The sequence below is a fragment of the Pleurodeles waltl genome, chromosome 8, assembly GCF_031143425.1.
Source record: "Pleurodeles waltl isolate 20211129_DDA chromosome 8, aPleWal1.hap1.20221129, whole genome shotgun sequence".
NCBI classification, from domain to species: Eukaryota; Metazoa; Chordata; class Amphibia; order Caudata; family Salamandridae; genus Pleurodeles; species Pleurodeles waltl.
In genome coordinates this window covers 159617360-159638945 of record NC_090447.1, presented here as the reverse complement: position 1 = coordinate 159638945, position 21586 = coordinate 159617360, and the positions used below count along the sequence as shown (strand labels likewise).

Here is a 21586-nt window from a genome sequence, read left to right as displayed (position 1 = left end):
ATATTTAAGACTCTTGTTGTCTTCTTTGCTATGGTAACTATAGAAGTGCACTTCAGTTGTGAAAAGGAAGGGGCCTACTCTGTGTCCCTCCCTAGCACTCCCTTAAGCCTTCCTTACTGCTCCCAACACCCCTCCTCTTTAGTCAGAAATAGTTTCCATTTTTCAGCTACTCTCCCGTTACTCCCACATTCACTACTAAAATATATATATAAGTGTGCAGAAATCTACGCACATAAAAGATATGAGATGGGAAATGGACACCTCCTCGTAGATTTGTGAATAGCGTTTTGCAGTACATTTGTGCTACTGTTGTACTACTAAATGTACTACAAAATACATTATGTGAATAAGCTTTATGAATAGGTGTCCTGTCATACTGCAGAAGTACCATAGAAATAAAAGTTGTTGATTTATGCATTAACTGGCAACAAAATGCCATAAGGCAGATTTGTTATTGGAACTGGTCTTATGCCAAATACAAGACGGGCTGTCAAGTGCACCGGTGAGTACCAGACTCTATTACATCTCACTTGTCTGATACATTCTTTCTGAGACTCCTAAAATTAGAAGAGAAAACTAAATGTAGAGTGAGAGTGAATAGATATAATTGGGCTGGAAAATGCCAGTCAAACTCACATATCCAGAATGCTTAGAAGCCATTTTTGGATTTCTATTTCTGAGCAACAGTCTGCTTATGTAAAAAAAACAAAAAACTTTTGGAAGAACATTTGAAATGACATTCTGTTTTCCTCCTAATGTTTTATGGAGAGTCTTCTTATGCAGCAAGTAAGTGCACTTCGTATGAGGTAATGTACACTTATGTAAATACCAGCGCAAAAATACACCAACACAACTAACATTGACAATGGGCATCAGGTGCTACTTGTAGTCTACAGGACTTAAGTTGAGCTTGCTTTGTGTGTTAGTGCCCCTGACATACTACTTGGATGATCAGTTATCCCCAGCTAAAGGCTTGTGGTAAAGGCTTTTGGGAGCTGGTGCTAACATTGGTTTGAATTCTATTTGCATCCACTTTAACACTACTACCAGTGTCTAAATAATACTGTAAATGTCCTCTGACAAAATTCTTCTAAAATTAGCTAGTTGTAGGTTCTTTCTCTGCCACACTTGGTAATAGTCATACGAATCTATCATCTCCAGCCCCAAGAGGAAACATCTCTGATGAGTCCATTCATGTTTTACCTGTGAAATGTGCTCTTTATTGCAATTGATATAAAACAATGACAGTCACTGAGTCAGACTGTGTGCTCCTTGTGTGCAGGATGTGAAGCAATCAGCCAACGTGCAACCTGAAGAAAACCTGGTAAAGGTAAGCTGATGTCAGTAGCATACCGAAACTGAGGAGAATGAGCGACTTGTGCTCTCAGTACTGGGATGCTGACTCTGCGTGCAGACACCGCAGGATTATAACTCATATTGTAGCCTAATAAATTTGGGGACATGTCTAGGCTTGCCTAACTCATCTTTGTCTTAGTCTCTCAACAAGGTCAAGCACCTGAGAGGTGTTACAGCCCAGCAGTGGATGCACTTCAGTTCATGGTTGGAGCCATTAGGGGTGTGCCTGTTCCCAAAACTAATTGGTTCAGACACCCGTTACTACTATTGTCATAGATATCTTATGTACTATGTTGTGCCCTGTACCCAGCCCATAGTCAAAAGCAAAAGGGTGAATCTTTAAAAGCAGGAAAGGCTGAACCTCAATACATGAAAAAGCAATGTACAATACTTGCCCAGTGGATTCAAAGTTAGGGCCCGATTGATATGTCAGTGAAAAGGGTACTCTGCCAAATTTAAAAGGTGGAGGACCATACATGGATGAAGGCGGAGACTACTTGATCTCTGCTGAGGTGAAACTTCTCCAGTGGCCCGTTGGAGTAAGGGCCGATGTTGAATTGGCTCTGTTCTTGTCTTCCAAACTTAGATGGGTGGAGATATACCTGTTTTTAACTGCTCCTCACTGCCAGGAAAACCCTTGCAATAAGGGGAAGTAAAAATATGAGAATGTGTCCTCGCCATGGAAGATGACTCCTAAGGCAAAAAGGGAATTGCTTTATATTTTCAAAAATAAAACCCCATTTTGGGGTTTCGTTTTTGAAAATAAAAATAACTTTGTAACTTTTCCGTACAGCTCTGTCATGTTTGATTGAGCCATAAGTCAACGATACAGAGCATTCACAGGTCCTGCCTTGACTGTCATTCCTGTGAATCCTAGAATTGCCCATCAGCCAGAAAGACATTTCTAAACTAGGCAGGTGGGACCTTCACCAGGGCTATGAAGTAAAATACTCAATCGCCCCGGTGGAGGACGGCCTGCCCTCTAACATCTAAATCAGGCCCTTAGTTTGGACAGAGAACAAAAGGACATTCAGGTGTTCCAGGATAATATTTTATATCCAAGAAATGTGTTTAAAAGTGATCCATAATAGATATCTTATACATTACAAATAACAAATGCCCATAAGGCGACAGTGAACCTCACTTTAGAATGCAACATTTAGGGGCTGACGAGAAAGAAGACTTTTGCCCCACCTGTATCATTTGTCCCTCATCCCATGCAATATTCAATATTCCATTCCCACTCATGTTTATGGACAGGTGTCCCGCTCCAAAGACTTGTTTATGTGAGATCAAACCTCTTTCTTTATGGGCTACTTTAGCTCCTTATGGGAGTAGGGTTTCCACTTAATTCTGATTGAATAAGTCATTTGACTGTATCATATTTTAACAATTTAATCATAAATAAGTGTGTTTATGCCTATGAATAGGCTGTCCTACTCAAGTACCTTTCTTATTTGTCATGTATAAAATATGTATTATGCAGTGGTGGCCTGTTAGTCAAACGGGGAGGGGGTGGGCGAACCACACATGCACACATGAATGCTCAATCACAGCCCTGTATTCACACTCACACACCCATTCACAACACACTCACAAATGCACATACATACATTCACACATAGATGCATGCACCAAGCACTAAAAAAACATAAAACTTACCAGCTGCAGCAACCTTAAGTCAGCCAATGAGAGGTTGCATCGGTCTCTTACTCGTCACAGAGTGGATGGGGTACATTTAGACTGTTGGCGTACCCCACTTTGTGATGAAGTATCACTGATTGACACTCAGCCATGGGCACTTTAGGGCTTAAAACTAAATTGCCCAGGTCCCAGGTTATCAGTGACATTCCCCCTCATCAGGAGGGGCAGGATCTAGGGGCCACTTGGTGAGCTGAGGAGATCACGCCTACAGGGCGGTGACGTATTCAGCCCAGCAAAGTTCAGCTCAGGCAGTCAGGTGCCTCCACATTGAGTATGTACAGCACTCAGTTGCCTGATCTGAACATAAAGAATCTATGTCCCTAGGATTACCTTTGCTTAGCTTGGCGACACTCTTCATGTCTACCTCCTCACCCTTAAGGACACATATGCATAGTTTTTTTTAAAGGGTATAACTGCTATACATTTGATCCTCGATTAACTGCATGCCCTTTTGTTCTGAGTAAAAAATGTAGAGCCTGATTTAGAGTTTGGCAGATGGGTACTCCATCACAAATGTGGCAGATATCCTCTCCACCTTATTATTACAAGTGCTGCAGTCCTATCCATCGCACTACAAGCACATTATACCCCAATGTACTGCAGTCAGCAGGCAAGGTATTTGTGTGGTTTATGAATGATTACTTGCCGCCAAACTCTATATCGTGCTCTATTTGAATCCACTGAGGAAGGTAGTTTGTAGCCAGACTTTCCTGCACGCAGTGCAGCCCCATTTCTGCTTCAAGCCTGTATGCACTGAAAGCACGATCTTCAATATTACAGGACCGTACCCAGACACGAGGTGACAGTCAAAGGAATTTCACTAACCCTGCTTGCGCACCAATCCTTTACCATCATTTGCTAATAGTAAAAGCTGACGTTGGAGGGGCAGTGGTGTTTCCAAGCATGCTTTGGTTATGTGTGTCACATCATTTTTTTCCAATGGTTGTTTTTATGTGCTTTTGAGCACTAACTGAGCCTCTCCTACATGCAAACCCACTTTCTTTACACCCAGCATAATGCCATTGTTCAAGATACTGCTAATGTGCCCGAGTAAAACTGCATTGACGGCAAAGTCTTCCATCAGTGATATTTCAGCAAGCCCTCTCTTCAAACCTGATTCCTAACTCCTTTTGCCCTGAAGGTTTACAGCCAGGAAGCACCCATTTAGGAATGTGCTGCTCTCAAAATACCATTTATACACCTCACTGGCCGCCTCTCAAAACTCCTATGTAAGAAAGCACACACTTCATGACCACGAGTACATGCGCATGTAACTACATCAAACTCATGTTCAAACCTCGTCTGGGCCAGTCTAAGGTGTCTTACAACCAAATGGCAAAGTACACAGTCCTAAAACTGTAGTGCATAACACATGCAGCTTCAAGTGTGGCAGTCCACAAGCACACAGAGAAGCCACTGTTGGTAGGGGTGTTACGCAGATCCCTGCAGCCTCTGTGGTGCAAAAGACCCCCAACACTTTAGATACCCCACTCCTTCAAGGAGCCCCCAATCAGGCCAAGGGCAATGGATGTCTGTGAGATATGAGAGACTCAGGTGCCCCTCATCACATTTTGCAGGTGACATCAGTTTGCGTTATGCCACTGGCTGTTGGCAGACATGCACCATGCAAAAAGTATTTCAGTAACATACCTGGCATAGTCCTGGCCTAAAATGAGGATCTTCAGGCGAAACACGACACTCCGATTTGTCCTTTTCCGCATAAGAAATTATTATTGTACTTATTTATTTTAAGGTCGTAGGAGATGTGTCTTTTCCAGTCCAGTGTTTCGCATTTTGAATAACAAATGCATTTCCTTGATTGCCTAGACAGCAAACCAAAGCAAAATTACCTTCACAGGGCAGGATCCTGCCCTGCAGTGCACTTTTGAATGGCATGCTTAATATTGACCTTTTCTAAGAGCTGCGTACAGACATTTGGGCCCGAATCGGGATTTGAACGTGTGCAGTAATATTTTACTCACCATGAAATTTTCTCCTCTCAAAATTCAAAAGGTGAAAACCTGGCGAAATTTGTAAAGAAAAAACTTCAATATTCAATATTTTGCAGCTGAGAACCAGGAGAAAGCCACAGTATTACAGCATTAGCCCTCCCCCATTCTGTTCTAAGGAACTTTGAATGACATGGTTATACCGAACGCAGAAAAAACACGTGTCGGTAAGTTCCCAGGTGGCATTACCCATTTGTTTTCAAGGAACTCAAGATATGGTCTCAGCTTCGTGATTAGTGCTGTCTCCAAGGTAGGTGGCTAAGAGATCAGGTGGGTTTTCACACACCCAGTAGGTCAAAGGCCAAGTTAAATAGACGGGTATTCAGTCACCCCCGAGGCCCTAGGATGAGTTGAGTAGGTTGTTTTCTGAAATCACACGAAGTTACTGATTTGGTTGAGATAATGGGTGTGTACTTGGTAAAAAGGCAGGCAGCAAAACGAGCTCTCTGAGAAGACTTGTAGGTCCTTATCTACCATCTAACACCATGCTCCTGTTAAAAAAAGAACAATATTTCTTTCTGTAGTAACGTATCAAAACAACAATTCCTATATAGAATTAAAAGATTATGGGCCACATGTACAAAAATCGGATTTTGCGACTCGCAATTTGCAAGTCTCAAAACCTGATGTACAACAGTGTCAATGACACTGTTTGTGATTCCCAATGGGGTCGCAAATGACCTACTTCATGAATATTCATTGGGTAGGTCGCAATTTGTGACCCCACTGGGAATGGCCGCCCTCACAGGGATGGTGGCCTGCTAGAGACAGCAGACCACCATGTCTATGACTGCTTTTAAATAAAGCAGTTTTAAAAAAAAATGTTGCTCGTTTTCCTTAAAGGAAAACTAAATGCATTTCAAAATTAAAAATAAAAAGTTTTATTTTTATTTTTTCAGAGCAGGCAGTGGTCTGTTAGACCACTGCCTGCTCTGAAAAAATATTTTCACTACCATTCACAAAGGGGAAAGGGTCCGATGGGGCCCCTTCCCGTTTGCGAATGGGTTAGTACCAGTTTGAAACTGGTGCTAACTGCGATTGTTTTCAGACCGCATTCGCGGTCACAAAACAATCATACATACCATCTGGATTCGGTATTAGTAGGGGACGCCCTTGTCACACCCCTTCCTAATACCGAATCGCAAAACCCAAACTGCGATTCGGTAACAAGTTACCGAATCGCAGTTTGGGATTTGTACATCCCAAATAGCATTTTTCAAGTCGCAAATAGGCTGATTCGCCGTTTGCGACTATCTGGCCCTATATCTGGTAGATTGAATTAATGAAAAAATATAGCCTGCAACAAGTCTTTATAAGCCTCCTGGCTGGAATTCAGTTAGAAAGCAAAGGGTAATAAAATATGCACACGCACCAACAATGATTATTTATTGTCCCTGAAGTCAGATCCAAACTCATGAACAATGCCTAATGGTTTATTTCCTATTTATTCTTCTTCCACGCTGCAGCACACTCACTCAGCTGTCCATTTTCTGAGTGAGGAGACTGCTGCTGGATGCCAGTAAGTGATTACGTGTAATGGTGATTTTGCTCTTCATTTGTATTAAGTGTCCTGGATGCGCAGAGCTGCGTCCCTTTTAAGAAGGATTTTGTTCTGTGCACCACCTAGGCGCTGCTGTGATGGTATTATTTTCTTATTGGCCATTTACTCTAATTAAATTTCACAGAGCTTTGTAAATGGCTTGTGACATAGCTGAGGAATGTTTTACTTAAGTCTGAGAGGCCTCGTGATGCCGTTAAGGTCTGGCGGGTCACAGGCAGTTTTTTTTGATTCCCAGTCCTGTGTAACAATTCAGCTAATAGAAATGTCAATACATCCTGGGATGATCTGTTTATTTACGAGCCCATGAGGATCATGATTCTAGCTTATGCAGAGGGCACATCTAATTTGAAAATAGAAATATTACCACATTGGCCTGCAACAAAACTGACATGACTCATAGCAACATGCGTGAATGCGTTACAGATCGCTCTGGTTGTAGCTGAAATATTAAATAATTGGCATATCGCACGTTAGTTGCACACCAGCGCATGGAAATCACATTAGGGTGTGGCTATCATCCGCAAAAGACTGGTGGTTCTTAAGTGCCAACCACTTAGAAGCTAAGTCGAGTGCGGCTGCTTTGAAGTCATTGTATTACAGTTTCTATAGGCTACTTCAGGATTTAAAGCAGTACTGCTGCAGGTGGGTATGGTAAGAGAAAATACTAACTTGTCCATATATACTACATTGATTCAAAAGTTCGGCTGAAGCAAAACATAGTTAATAATAGAGTATTGTGTATGCCATTTATAATAAAATGTAAAACCATCTGTACTCCCACCACTGTTCCTGGCAAACCAAATGTCTAAATGTCTTGTAGACCCAACACCCTACCCATATTTTTGACTGCGGCTCTAACCTTAGGAAGTCTATCATACTTTGCAGGGTTTGTATGACCCCACAAAAGTAGAGAGGGCTTTGGCCAACTTGCCAGCTTCAAAGATAAAACATTGAACAGTGAAGGGTCGTCATTGGAAGTGCTATAGACAGAGCAAACTGCAAACCTACATCCATTACACTCTAAAGCTCTAATAAACCAGCGACCATTCTGATCACCTGACTTTCTTCCATAGCTTACTCCTCGTGACTACTTTTTTGAGGCTGCAATAACTAGCCCCTTAGTGTTTGTAGCCTGAGAGGTACATACAACTGAATGCAAATCTAATTGTTGGAACTAAGCCCTATTTGCATATGCCAAATGAGTTTCCTGTAGCTACACTATATTACCAGCAAAAATCTAAGTAAGATATAGGGGGTAATTCTGACCCTGGCGGTAGATTACCTCCAGGGCCAACGACCGCGGATGCACCGCCAACAGGCTGGCGGTGCATCCCAGGGCATTCTGACCGCGGCGGTACAGCCGCGGTCAGAAACGGAAAACCGGCGGTGTCCCGCCGGTTTTCCGCTGCCCTGAGGAATCCTCCATGGTGGCGCTGCAGGCAGCGCCGCCATGGGGATTCCGACCCCCTTACCGCCAGCCTGGTTCTGGCGGTTTTGACTGCCAGAACCTGGCTGGCGGTAATGGGTGTCGTGGGGCCCCTGGGGGCCCCTCCAGTGCCCATGCCAATGGCATGGGCACTGCAGGGGCCCCCTAACAGGGCCCCACCAAGATTTTCAGTGTCTGCATAGCAGACACTGAAAATCGCGACGGGTGCAACTGCACCCGTCGCACCCTTCCCACTCCGCCGGCTCCATTCGGAGCCGGCATCCTCGTGGGAAGGGGTTTCCCGCTGGGCTGGTGGGCGGCCTTCTGGCGGTCGCCCGCCAGCCCAGCGGGAAACTCAGAATTACCGCGGCGGTCTTCTGACCGCGTAGCGGTATTCTGCCAGTGGAACTTTGGCGGGCGGCCTCCGCCGCCCGCCAAAGTTAGAATCACCCCCATAATCTGCTGCACTTCCTATGAGCATTCAAACCATTGACATTCCCGCTTAAATTCTGTAGTGACAAAATGGCATTAAGAATGAAAACCCCAAGAATACAAAAGCTAAGAATGTAACTAAGAGTGAAATCTTTATCATGAGCTTAAACAAGCAAATACAAAAACAAAAACAACCCTTCTCCTTACCTAACCTGCCAGCATCCCTCAACCCCTCCCAAGGTCCTGGCACCCCCCCCAGTCTCCAGACCCCACCCGCCCTGCGAACAGGTGATGTCACCCAATCCACCCGACAGTGGTTAGAATATCATGCACCCCAACAGAGCCAGGTGTGAGTGCATTGACTAGTCAAGCATCCAGTAGGCTCCCAAACCAACAACCAATTGTAAGACCCAGTATTCACCCTTCTTTGATTTTAGATACAAAATCCTGTGATTCTTCTCCTGAGTACAACACCACAACCTCCCCCTCCACAGAACCTTCAAATTAGCCATTTGAATTATTTGTGCCTGCCCCGACAATTATCTGATTTCAGGGATTAAAGGAGGCATTGTGCTGCCATGTTGCCCAGTCTCAAATTACATCCTCTGAAATACAATATACCTGGCCATGCCTCAAAGTTGCATTTACTACTAGTTATTGAAATAATCCTTTCCATCATGAGATAATCTGGAAACAGGCTAGTACAGTGCGTGGCTTAGTGCTACGTTGGGGCCTCCAGTACAGTGCGTGGCTTAGTGCTATTTTGGTGCCTCTGAAAAGGCATGTGATGTGATGTGCTCTGATAATGATAACATACCTATGTTTCTTATTCAGAAGAACAGCTTCATTAATTAATGATCCCAGAACCTCCAAAAGAGAGGACCCGGGCTCTTTGTCTTCTGGAATCCCAACAAATCATAGATTACAGCAACATGACCTATTTTCCAAGTCTTCGTTCGTTCTCTGCAGTTCAGTGATATCAGTCCTCAGCAACAAACCTTGCATTGCACTCAACAGAGTTTTTGGTTACTGCTGTTTCTATCTGTTCCAAGAAACTCTGAAATTATGTTATTCTAGGACTGACAGCCTCGTAATCAGGCCCTAAGTCTGAACATGGAAATCTTCATGGAGACTTCGTGCAATGGCTTCCTGATGAAGCCACCTCCTCCTCAGACACCGCCTGTAGTCTTGTCCCTCTGAACTTACCTTCTTTGAACATTTTTGTTGAAATGTCTTATAAGTCCGATGGTAAGCGCTGATCAGGCCCAATCCACTTCTAGTATCTGACTTGTGTTCCATCGCAGTCCGCCATATTTTTTTACTTTAACCCGATCTCGCGCAACTAGATGTTTGTGGACGGCACGTTGATCTTTTAGGCACTAGTTTTTACCCTCAACTTTAAAAATTCGACTAATTCTATTAATTAGATTTTTGTTGTTTTGGTGTCAAATAATTCTCTATTTTTCTAAATTGGTGTAGGATTGTTCTTGTGTTGTGTTTTTACCTTATTACTCTTTGTGTGCTGCATAATTCACTTTATACATTGCCTCTAGATTAAGCCTGACTGTGTTTGTGGCAAGCTACTAGTGGGCTAAGCATAGGTTAATTTAGTGTCTTTTGTGGTTCACCCTAACAGAGATTGTGGCTATCGCTTGAGCTGGATTAACATCTCACTCAACCAACAACCCATTTGTTTAATTAATCAAATATAAGAGGCTTGTACAGCATACTTACATTTAAAAAGCACTCCTATGTGATAATAAAGAAAAAGTATGTTCTGTTCAATAAAATATTTACATAGGATAAGACAGTTTTGATAAACAGGAACACCAGTGTTGATTTCCGTTTAAATGGTTTCACATTTTGCAATTTAGCTCTATCGCTCCTTCTTTCTTTTTCTCTTTCTGTCTTTCTGCTGTTTAATTGGAAGGTTACTGTTTAATTGTCTTTCATTCTTGCCTCACAATGATAAAAACCAAGAGCGATATAGCAGACTCAACTTTGGGCGCCCAACCTCAAGTATCCAGCTAAAAATTCATTTTTTGGGAGTGTCACACTTCAAGCTCCCCTCTAAATCCACTCCCTTGTCTTTTCCCAGTGTGAGGTGTAATAAGATTTAATCAGCCATACTTTTAGGCACATCTGCTGTCACTAGTGGGTGTAAATGGGCATCACGAGTGGTGAAAATATTAAGATACTATGAAGTGGTACAGTTTATACAGAGTATTAGTGTTTTAGTCTGCATTATTGAGGATAGTATATCCATTGTAGCAAAATAAGTAGTACCAGTACGTCTTCTAGGTCTGCATATGTTTCTCATCAGTGGTGGATGTCATCATCATCATCATTTGTAGAGTGCATGGCTGCCCAGAGGCTTCCCAGTGCTGCAGTATACTGCAGGTTCAACTTAAGAGGCGAAAGTGCAAGGTTCAACCTCTAACATAGACAAAACCAATCAGAGTGATCAGGTGAACACCCAATTTTTAAGCTGTCTTCGAAACAGTGATTCAGAATCAGAAGCCCATAGGGAAAGAGGTATGGAGTTACCCAAAACCAAGAGTTTGGTTTTCTCTCTATTCAGTTTTATGGCTGAGTAGTTCATCCAGTTGGCCACCGGCGTGATGCAAGGGCCCAGGGTTGTTGCAGGGAAATCCTGCCTATGACTGGTAGAAAAAAACAATTGTGTATCATCACTATATGATACTATTGAGATCCCAAATGCCATCACCATCTCTGTCAAAGGGCGCATATATACATTGAAAAATGTAGGACTTAGGGCCAGATATAGCAAAAATAAAAATTGCGACTCGCATTTTGCGATCCGATTTTGCGACTCGCAGCCGGACTCGCAACGCAGTGTGCGAGTCCGCAGATTGCGAGGTCGCTTTTTGCGAGTGTGCAAAAAACGAACTCGCAATTAGCGAGTAGGTGTCGCAAATTGCAATTTCCTTGAAAATTGGTTGCAGGTGCAGCAGAACACTCCAGAAACCACCCCAGAACACTCTGGAAACACTTCCTGGCACATGATGATGACATCACAGCCAGGAAGTTTAGAAATACACCTGGGAGGAGGGAGGACCACACCCTTTTATAACTGCCAGTCTTCACACAGAACAAAGCAGCTGCCATGGAGGGAACCCCAAGAAAGAGGAAGCTCAAATTTTCTGAGAGGGAGCTGGAGGTGCTGACAGAGGAATGCTGTCAGCACCATGATGAGCTTTTTGGGAGAGCGGCCCTCAATGTCCCAGAGGCCACAAAAAAACTACTCTGGCAGGTCATACAGGATAAAATCAATTCCCTGGGTGTGAGCCACAGGACAATCGAGGACATTAAGAAGAGGTGGTATGACCTCCGCTCCCGGGCCAAGGAGAGGGTGGCAGAAAGGCTCCGGGAGATGAGAGGCACAGGAGGGGGACCATCATCTGTGCCACCACCCACACCCCTGGAAGAAAGGGTAGAAGGAACATTGGACCAGGAGGCAGTGTGTGGATTTGGGGACCTGGACACCTCAGAGCCCGGCACATCAACCGGTGAGTACCATGTGATAAGCCTGTATCCCTATCAATGCCATACCCCCACCCACCATGTACACAGGTGCATGCACAACCAAAATAGCTCCATTTCAGGGTAGAAATTGCCAGAATGATGCATTATGGGAAATGTAGTCAAATAGGCAGATCATAGGCAAATGTTTATTAGGATGTGTGCAATAGATAGTAGACACTGACAGTCTGTTCCCCATGTCCCACAGGTCTCCAGCAAGACACCCCCAACACCCCAAGCACCCAGGCCCAGGAGGACACCCCAGGACCCGCCAGCACCCCCACCTGCACGGTCAGCAGCATCCCTGCAGTAGCAACACCTGCTGCAACAATCACGCCAGAAGCTGCCCCAGCAACAGGCAGGGAGGACACAGGTGGGAGCACAGGGCAGCCACCGCTGCGCAGGCGTCGCAGGACAAGACCATCTGGGCTGCAGTCTGCATCCGGGATACTTCCTCCAACCACCAGTGAGGCACATCTACTGCGTGGTCAGCGCCTGCAGAACAGAATTTTGGGCAGGATCAGTGGTGTGCTGCACCGCTTTGTGCGAAACAACCATGCAAGCATGCAGCACCTCAACAGACGCATGGACATGATGTGCCAGAACACTGGGGACCTTGCCCTTGCCATTAGGGAACTGGCGGGAGGACTGCTGGCCCAGGCAGAGGCTGGGCGGCGCAGAGGTCGGCAGATAATGCACTGACTGGACAGGATGGCCACATCGATCAGCAGGCTCGCCATTAATACAACAGGCCTGTCGAGGAGGACAGTTGGGCTGCAAGTAGAGATGGGCCATTTTGCTGGGGATGTTGCCAGGGGCCTGGGACGTCTCACCCACATAATCGAACTTATGGAGACACGGGAAATGTCGAGGGCCACAGGGGAAACACCCCAAGACAGTGAGGAGGGCTCAACAGTGAGCAGTGTCTCTGCCACTGACAGCAGGGTGCTCAGGAGTGGTAGGCAGAGCACCACGGACGCAGCAGGGACCAGCCAGGCTGGCAGGAGGGGCAGGAGATCATAGATAACACCCAGGACCATTAAATGTGGCACATGGCGTTAATGTGCCACATGACTGGTTGGCATTTTCCTGCCCATGGACAATTTCGACTTGTATATAGTTTCTTAATTACAGTAATAAAACAGTTATTTTTGTTCCACTTAACAATATACTCCTATCCCCATGATGGCGATGTGGTTGTTCTTGCTCTTCATCATCCGGATCTGGGTCTGCAGGGGTGAGAGGTAGCCCACGTCGGGTGGCTATGTTGTGGAGGATGGCGCATGCGACCACAATTTTGAATGGGGTAATGGGGGTGTATTGGAGGGCGCCTCCACTGCGGTGGAGGCATCTGAATCTTGCCTTCAGGAGTCCGAAGGTGCGCTCTATCAGGTTCCTGGTCCTCTTATGCGCACTGTTGTATTGCCTCTCTGATTCAGTGCTGGGTGTTAAAAACGGAGTCATGATCCAAGGCCTGAGAGCATAGGCACTGTCACCTGTTGGGCACAAAAGTACACTGTTAGGAAGTCCAGATAGTCGTGCACAGTGACCTGTGTGTATGTCTGCAAGTGTCTATGGCTCCACCTAGGAGGTAACCGTCTCCGAATTCCCCACGTTCCAGGTGTTGATGTATCCCACTATGCCTAAAAATGTATGAGTCATGGGTACTGCCTGGAAACTTAGCTACGATGTCCGTGATGACATAATGGGCATCACAAACAACCTGTATGTTGAGTGAGTGGGTACACTTTCTGTTGCGGAAAATGTGTTCCAGATTTGCAGGGGGGCATATTTGAATGTGTGTCCCATCTACACACCCTATGACATGGGGAAAGTGGGCAATCCTGTAAAAGTCCAGCTTGGTGCTGTTCATTTCTGCCTCATTCCTTGGTAAGTATATGAAGTGGGACATGTGCGTGACTAAGGCATCTAGGAAGGCCCTGAGGAACCTTGACACTGCACTTTGGGTTACCCCACCTGCCACAGCAATGACCCCCTGATAGCTCCCTGAGGCCAAGAGGTGCAGTGAGCATAGTACTTGCACATGCGTAGGAATGGCGCAGCCACGCAGAGTCTGGTGTTCTAGCTGTGGTTTGAGTAAATCTATTAATTCTAGAATGGCTGCGCTGCTAAGGCGGTATTTGTCATAGATCTCCTCTTCAGTTTGCTGAAAAAGAGTCTGCCTGGTTCTATATATCTTCTCCTGTCTGTGGCACCTCCTCCTCCTCTGCTGGGCTGCGTAGACTCTCCTCCTCACTGCTATCAGGTATATCTCAGCCATCTTGAGTAACCCAGATGGCTTCTGGGTCCCCTTTTATACTTTGGTAATGGTTACCACCTGCTCTGAGTTAGTGGTAAATGGGACATGCAAACTGGGCTTTTTGCGACTAGTCGCAATTTGCGAGTTGCAATTGCATAAGGTTTGCGACTCGCAAATTGCGACTTGTTATTTGCGGGTCGCAAAATGGGGTCGCAACGGATGCGACTCGCAAATGGGTCCCATCGCTTTTTGCGAGTCGGAAATGGGCTTTTTGCATCCCATTTCCGATTTTGCACTGTCGCAAATTGCGATTCTGCCTGTTTGCGAGTCGCAAACCTTTGCTACATCTGGCCCTTAGTGAGGAACCTTGAAGGACACCACAGTTGAGAGGAAAGGTGCGTGAACTGCAGTCTCCCTCAAATTCTTGGAAAGTCCTATTGCTAAGGAATGATTGGATCCAGAGAAGAGCTTGGCCTGCCATAACCACATTCTGAAGTTTTTCCCCAAAAACTCATGCTTCACCATACTGAAGGCCAAGCTGAGGTCAAGGAGGACAATGGCCGCTATGGCTCCCTGATCCAAGAGCATTTTGGTCTCTTCTGCTGCCGCCAGAAGGGAGGTTTCCATGCCATGCAAGGGTGTAAAGCCCGTCTGAGTGGGATGAAGGATGTCATGCTTCTCAAGAAGATCTGAAAGATGTTTATTAACATGGCTTTCTATAATTTTACTTGGACTAGGCAGAAGTGAGATGGGCCTATTGTTCCCTGGATCATGAGGGTCCAGGTTTGCCTTTTTTCAAGAGAGCCTTTACCTTTGCCTGTTTTTATGGTATAGAAACAATTCCTTTTGCCAAAGACTGGTTCAGAACACCCAACAAAATTGGCCAAATCTGGGGGGGCAGGGTCCTGAGAGGAACCTGATTTAGGCTTATTTAAAAGAGTTAAAAGCATCTCTAGAGTTATGTCTGGGAAGCTTGTGAGAGTCACATTGGGATCCAAATGGACCTCATTACGAACATTTATATGGGGATCTGGATTAGAACACTGGAGAGAGAGGTAAGTATCACCTATTTTATTCCTGAAAAATTTAGCAATATCATTACATTGTGTAGAAGAAGGTTCCAATCTGAAATATCTCTCTCAGCCCGTTTAAGGCCATTTTTATCTTCTCATCGTAATACGATGATTTAGCAACCCTAATTTTGCCATGGTATTTCCCAATGATATCCCTATTTTTAGCCTTGCTAGTCAAGGAGTAATCTTACCGGGGGCTAGTAGGGTGTGGGATTTCCTAATTTGCTTGTATATAACAACTACTGAGTCAAGTGATTGAGCAATCCATTGCGTAAGATCAACATATGCCAAAGAAGGGTCTGTGTTTAACACTGGTCTTGTATTACTAAAAACAGAGTTTAGAACAATCAAGTTAAGTGTAGAACATAATTTTTTGCACATGACAGATGGCCAGTGATAAGGGGAGGCTGGAAAAGAACTATACTAAAAGGAATTTAAAAATGGTCCGACCCAAGGACCGGGACAGCGTCCAAAGTTTTTTGCCTGTCTTCATTAGAGAAAATTAGATCAAGCAGGTGTCCCTTTGTGTGCATGGGGCCAGATACTGTTTGAGAAAGACCAATTGGCAAGAGATCCTGTAAGATCATGGTGGCTTGCCTGTTTGGGGTATCATCTATATGAAGATTTAAATCTCCCATCAGAGTTAAGTTAGATTTATGAGTGGCCAAATTGACGGCCATCTCAGGGAGGGCGTTTCGAAAATCTTTGCCTAGTCCTGAAGGCAGGATATGCAGATGGGTAAGCTGCCCTTGTAATAGGAGGCCCCCTGCACTTGTCTGTTTTTCCGCGGTGTTTATGGAAGGTGCGATAAAGGGCGTCAGGTCATTAGTTACTTGCCAGACAACCTTGAAGCCGATTGTGCCTTCATTACCTCTTTGTAGTGGCCCAATGGCATAGTTGCATATTATACATAGAAGCTTTTGTGTCTATGGTCATGCGTAAGTAGATTTTTATTTGGGTTGTGATGATGTGTAAAAATTTATTGAAGGTTGCTGATTGTGAATATTCGAATGCCTATCGAATTAATATTTATTGAATGTTGTTGTTTGCTTGAAGCTCTTTTACATGTGTACTTTCCTTCTCCTTCTGAGGTTTCACATGATTATGTATGGCAGAGTTTCATTTCTAAACAATACAACTACAGCACTCAGTTAAACAAGACTACTGACAATCATAAGGTCATGTGAATCTCAGACCAGTCCTTCTTGTACTCCAAAATCTTCTTTTATTGTGAATTGTCAATCCTGTTCATATTCCAATAATCGTTTCAATTATTCACACTCGACAGCCAACACATGTTTCATCACCAAGTGACTTTCTCAAGGCTGCAAAGTACAAAAATGACCGTGTGTACCTAAGTCTGATATACTTAATTTTTATCAACCGTGTATCATGTTTTGGCAAAATGGTGAAATGCCTACACCAAGTGCGACCATATATCATATTCCAACAAGATAGTGGAATGCCTACACCAAGTGCCTATATCAGCATCATCCTATGTTTATAACTTACGTAAAAACAAGTAAGAAACACCCATAGTGCCAACTTTGCCAAAAGAATTGTGAGCTCAACCTAGTAAAAAGAATACCTAGATCCACCAAACACTGTGATATAGAGCAGAGAAAAAGTATCTCCAGATCCAAATTACTAACCAGCAAATCATCAAAAGACCATTATCATATGTTCAAATCCGTAATGTAGCTCCCCTGCACATCAATATATGCTTAGAATCAATTATTTCTCAAAAGTGGGTCCAAAACTGTTTACCATTAAAGGAAATACTGCATCAAAAGTTATAATTCAAGGGCCATGATACGTCCAGTGACCTGTCAATGAAAAAATGTGTGTATTACTGACCACCAACACCTAACGGTAGCATATATCACATATCATAAACCTCAGAGTAACTGGCATGCCTCTAGCAAAAACATAACTAGTCTGCAACAGGTCAAATAAAAAGCCTCTAGTAATGAGCAGAGAACCCGTATCATACAGTACATACACAAGTCATTATGTGAGTTCGTGTGACCCCACATGTATCTGAACTTTACTATACTACCCTTCATGTAGTCTAAGCGTACAGACGCCATGTCTTAATGTGTGTGAGTCTTCCTGTAAGGCTCTACGACATCTTTCTGGAACCATTACAAACCAGGTTCCCGGTACGTGCTTAAATAGATTCATCCACTGCAATTGAAATAGGACTACTAATCATATCAAGAACGGTGACCATCTTGAAGTGGGTAACTTACACACAGTACCATCAAAGCGCTATCATTAACTACCCCTGTCTTAGTGCAAGCAACCAAAATCATGTATGTGCTGCAAATTCCACTGCATCTAATTGCAAATCATTATGAACCAGGTCCCCAAAGCGTACTTAGGTAAACCTGTCTGCGGAAATTGAAGTAGGACTACTGATCATATCATAATGTTGGTCATCTTAAAGTAGGGAGATTGTCCAAGACATCACCAAACACTGTCTTTAACTAACCCCGTATTGGTGCGAACCACCAAAATACCATAGGTGTGTGCAGCATGCAGTAACTAAGTGCTTTATTATTTATCAACAGTGATGTGATACACTCCAAAGAAGTCCCAAGATCACTATACAGCACATATATACTGATCTTAAAAACTACAAATATGTTCTTTTTAGTGTACACTGAAAAGGGGGGTACATTGTCACAATAATACAAACATATTTCAGGAGAGAAACATCATGGAACATGTTGAATGTTCAATGTGGCAGATAAATATATCAACGTAAACATTAGCAATCTACTTAATTGCAAATTCATATACCCAAAACACAAGGTTACACAGTTCACTCAATAAACATATGGAACCCACTTATCCAGAATGCACAATCAATTATTCCAGGAAAACATGCAATTTCCTTTCCACATTTAACCCCTGATCCACAGCCCGTAATTTAGTAAATCATCTCACTTCGTGTTTCCTAAGTTCCCTATTTCGGTCGCCAGCTCTTGGATGGCCAGAAACATGTGTAATACCATGAAATCTAATGTTAAGGACTTCCGAACTCTGATGCATCATGTTGTAATGAACAGCTATGGGATAACTATGATTGTTATTACGAATAGCTCTTACATGCTTTTGAATCCGTTCCCTGAGTGGACGGATGGTGCTACCCACATAAATCTTTCCTCATAGGCAGATAATACAATAGACAGTAAACCTAGTGTTGCAGTTGATGAATTGTTTAAGATGATGGACCTCCCTAGTATTGTAAGAAAATATTAAAGCTCTGTTCAGTGCGAACTGACAGGAAATACATCCTCCTCGTTTGTAAATACCCGTAAGTCTCGTAGGTAGCCATATGTCCAGTTTCTCCTGTGTGGGAGGAACAATATAACTGGGACGCAGTCTCTCCCTCTCAGGGTAATCCCCCTACTATGTCATTGAGGGTCCCTTGCTGAGTACCTTGCCAAGGGTGGCATTCATTAATAACAGGTGCCAGTGCGGTAAAAACGCGGTATACTGATGTACTCGCTGAACTGTATCTGGTGATCATAGACAACCTCACCAGATACAGTTCGGCGATTACATCCTGAGAGAGAGATTCTCACCCTCATAGCTTCTTCCCTTCCTTCCCCACCCCTCACCCATTGTCTTTGTTGTTTATTTCCTTATCTCTACTTCTGTCCATGTTCAATCAATCAATCATTCAGGATTTGTATAGCGTGACTGCTTCACCTGTGAGGGTCTTGAGGTTTTGAGGGCTTCACAATGCCTGTTCCTGTTAGCTGAACATCCAAGATTTGATGTCCCTTCTGAGCTGTTGGAGCAATGGTGAGGCTCTGAGGTGCAGGGGCAGGTTGTTCAGGTCTTAGCCGTCAACTGGGAGAATGAGCAGCCTCCGCTGTTGGCCCGGCAGATGCACTGGGTAGCTGCCCTAAGAGTGGAATCCAGAATAGTGTCCTCTGGTCGGTTGGTGGAATGTCAGTCTGTTGTTGAGGTTCACTGGTCCTTCGTTGTGTAGTGCCTTGTAAGCGTAGGTGAGCAGCTCAAACTGGCATCTCTTTGGGACTGGTAGCCAATGGAAATTCCTGAGGTGAAGGGTGATGTGCACCCTTCTGGGGAGGTCTAGGATGAGTCTAATACTACAAGGGAAATAAGCAGTAAAGCACCTATTATGTACATACTCTTGTTTGTCCTGTTTAGCTCCATTACATCTTTAGAATCAGATCTGTTAACAAAGAAAATACTGCAGCAGCAAAATATATAATTGTTGGTTTCAACAATGTGAACATCAACAAAGTTCAAAGTTCATTGAGCAACAGCATACAATTCTTTGTCTGTGACTGTGTGCAAAGTAAGTCCACTCTGGTGAAGAAAACCTATTACTAAAACTTGTTCTCTTTGATCTCCTTGATACCACACCTTTTCCATCACTTTCACTCAGATCAGAGCTTTCTTCTTATTTGGCCTTTTTCCTCACCCTTTCCCAGCACTAGTTCCTTCTTCGGAGTCTGATCCTGAGTCATCGCAGGGCAATATTCGATTGTCTCTGTTTCGATCTTAGATGTTACTTGTTCAAGACCCCCCTCAGCTTGTTGAAATGTTGTTTCTAGCTCAGTCTGGTCCCAGGCAGCCTGCATGTCTTGTTCTTGTTGATTCTCTTGTATCACTTGTTCTTCTGGGTCAAGTGCTGTTGTGTTGAGGGGACACTTAACACTGCAAGTTTTGGAAGCATGTATCCAGTCAGGGGGACCTCCTCACTTTACAGCAGTTGTCGTCACTAGGATCACCAGATTCTGTCCATGCCAGCAAGGCTCTAAACACATCTTCCTGAAATGTTTCTTCACTAAGGCCCAAACACCTGGATTGAAGTCAAGGCATTGTTTTTGAGGTGGAAGTGTTGTGGCTGCTCCAACCTGATGCGACAAAGAACACACCACATCAGCTAGTCCTTTGCAATAGTCTAGGACCATATCATCAGTGATATTCACAAGTGCATTTGCAGGAATCGAAGGCAGCCTCATAGCTCTCCCCATTATTATTTTGTGAGTGGGGGGAAGGGCAGTCCAGTCTTATGATCCGGTACAGTCTGCAAACTCATTAACACAAGAGGCAGAGCATGGCGCCATTTCAATGATGTTGAAGTACACATGTTTGCCAGTCTGAATTTCAAAATGCCATTGACTTGCTCCATAGAAGCCGAACCCTGAGGTGTGTAACTGCAATGTAATTGATGCTCCATTTGCAAAGCTGCGTGCAACAATTTCAGCACCTCATTGTTGAAATGAGTTCCTTGATTTGGAAAGCCAAACCTAGGAATGAGATCCTTTGGTAACAATTTAGCTACAGTGAGACTATAATTTTGCCTAGTTGGGTAAGCCTTAACCCAGTGGGAAAAATACACACTACAACCAAAACATATCTCAATATGTCGCAAACAGGCATCTCAATTGAATTAATTTGTATTCTGTTAAAAGGTTCTCCTGACCTATGTGACTCAATGTAACTGCGGTTCCTTTTCCAATGTTGTGCTATTGACTCATAACACATCTATGAAACATTGCTTCAGCCATTAACTGAAAGTTAGGATTGAACCAAGTCTGTCTAAACAATCTCACCATTGCATCCGTTCCAATATGAGCTGGCCCATGGAACTGTCTAGCCATAGGAGGCAATAGACTGTTAGGCAATGCCGGTCGTCCATTTATTGAAACCCAAATGTCATCATCTCTCTTGACACAACCTGCTCTAAAGCAGCTCTGTTGTTCCTCCTCAGACACTTCCTCCTGAAGTCTCTTTGCCTCATCCCAGGTATCAACTTTTGTCAGCAAGAGGTTAAAGTTAGTCCCATCAATTCCTTCATTTGTGAATTCTCCATTAAATGTGCAAACATTATGTGTATAGTACTTTGCAACCTTGTCAGCGTCCCTATTGCCCAAAGTCACATGATCATGTCCAGAACGATGTGCAGGGCACTTAACCACTGCAATCTGCTCAGGCAATTGTAGTGCGTCGAAGAAGTTTCCCACCTGTTTGCCATTCCGGATCGGAGATCCAGAAGACATCATAAAACTTCGCTGAGACCACTGTTGTCCAAAGTCATGAAAGGCACCAAAGCCATACTGACTATCTGTAAAAATTGTCACCCTCAATTGATCAGAAGCACAGCATTGTCTGGTAAGAGCAATCAATTCAGCTACTTGGACAGAGAATATTCCTTGAAGCCAGGAGACTTCA

At 44.0% G+C, this 21586-nt stretch overlaps 1 protein-coding gene across 2 annotated transcripts in view; it reads left to right on the top strand.

The window, feature by feature from the left end:
* Positions 1 to 21586, top strand: part of RAB38 (RAB38, member RAS oncogene family) — a 316666-nt gene that overhangs the window by 279754 nt on the left and 15326 nt on the right. The window contains exon 3 of one of the 2 annotated variants that reach the window (XM_069203999.1): positions 1283 to 1330. The exons of the other annotated variant lie outside the window; for it this stretch is intronic. Coding sequence (XP_069060100.1) covers positions 1283 to 1330 — 48 coding nt within the window. The remainder of the gene's footprint in view (positions 1 to 1282; positions 1331 to 21586) is intronic. 2 annotated transcript variants of the gene reach the window in all.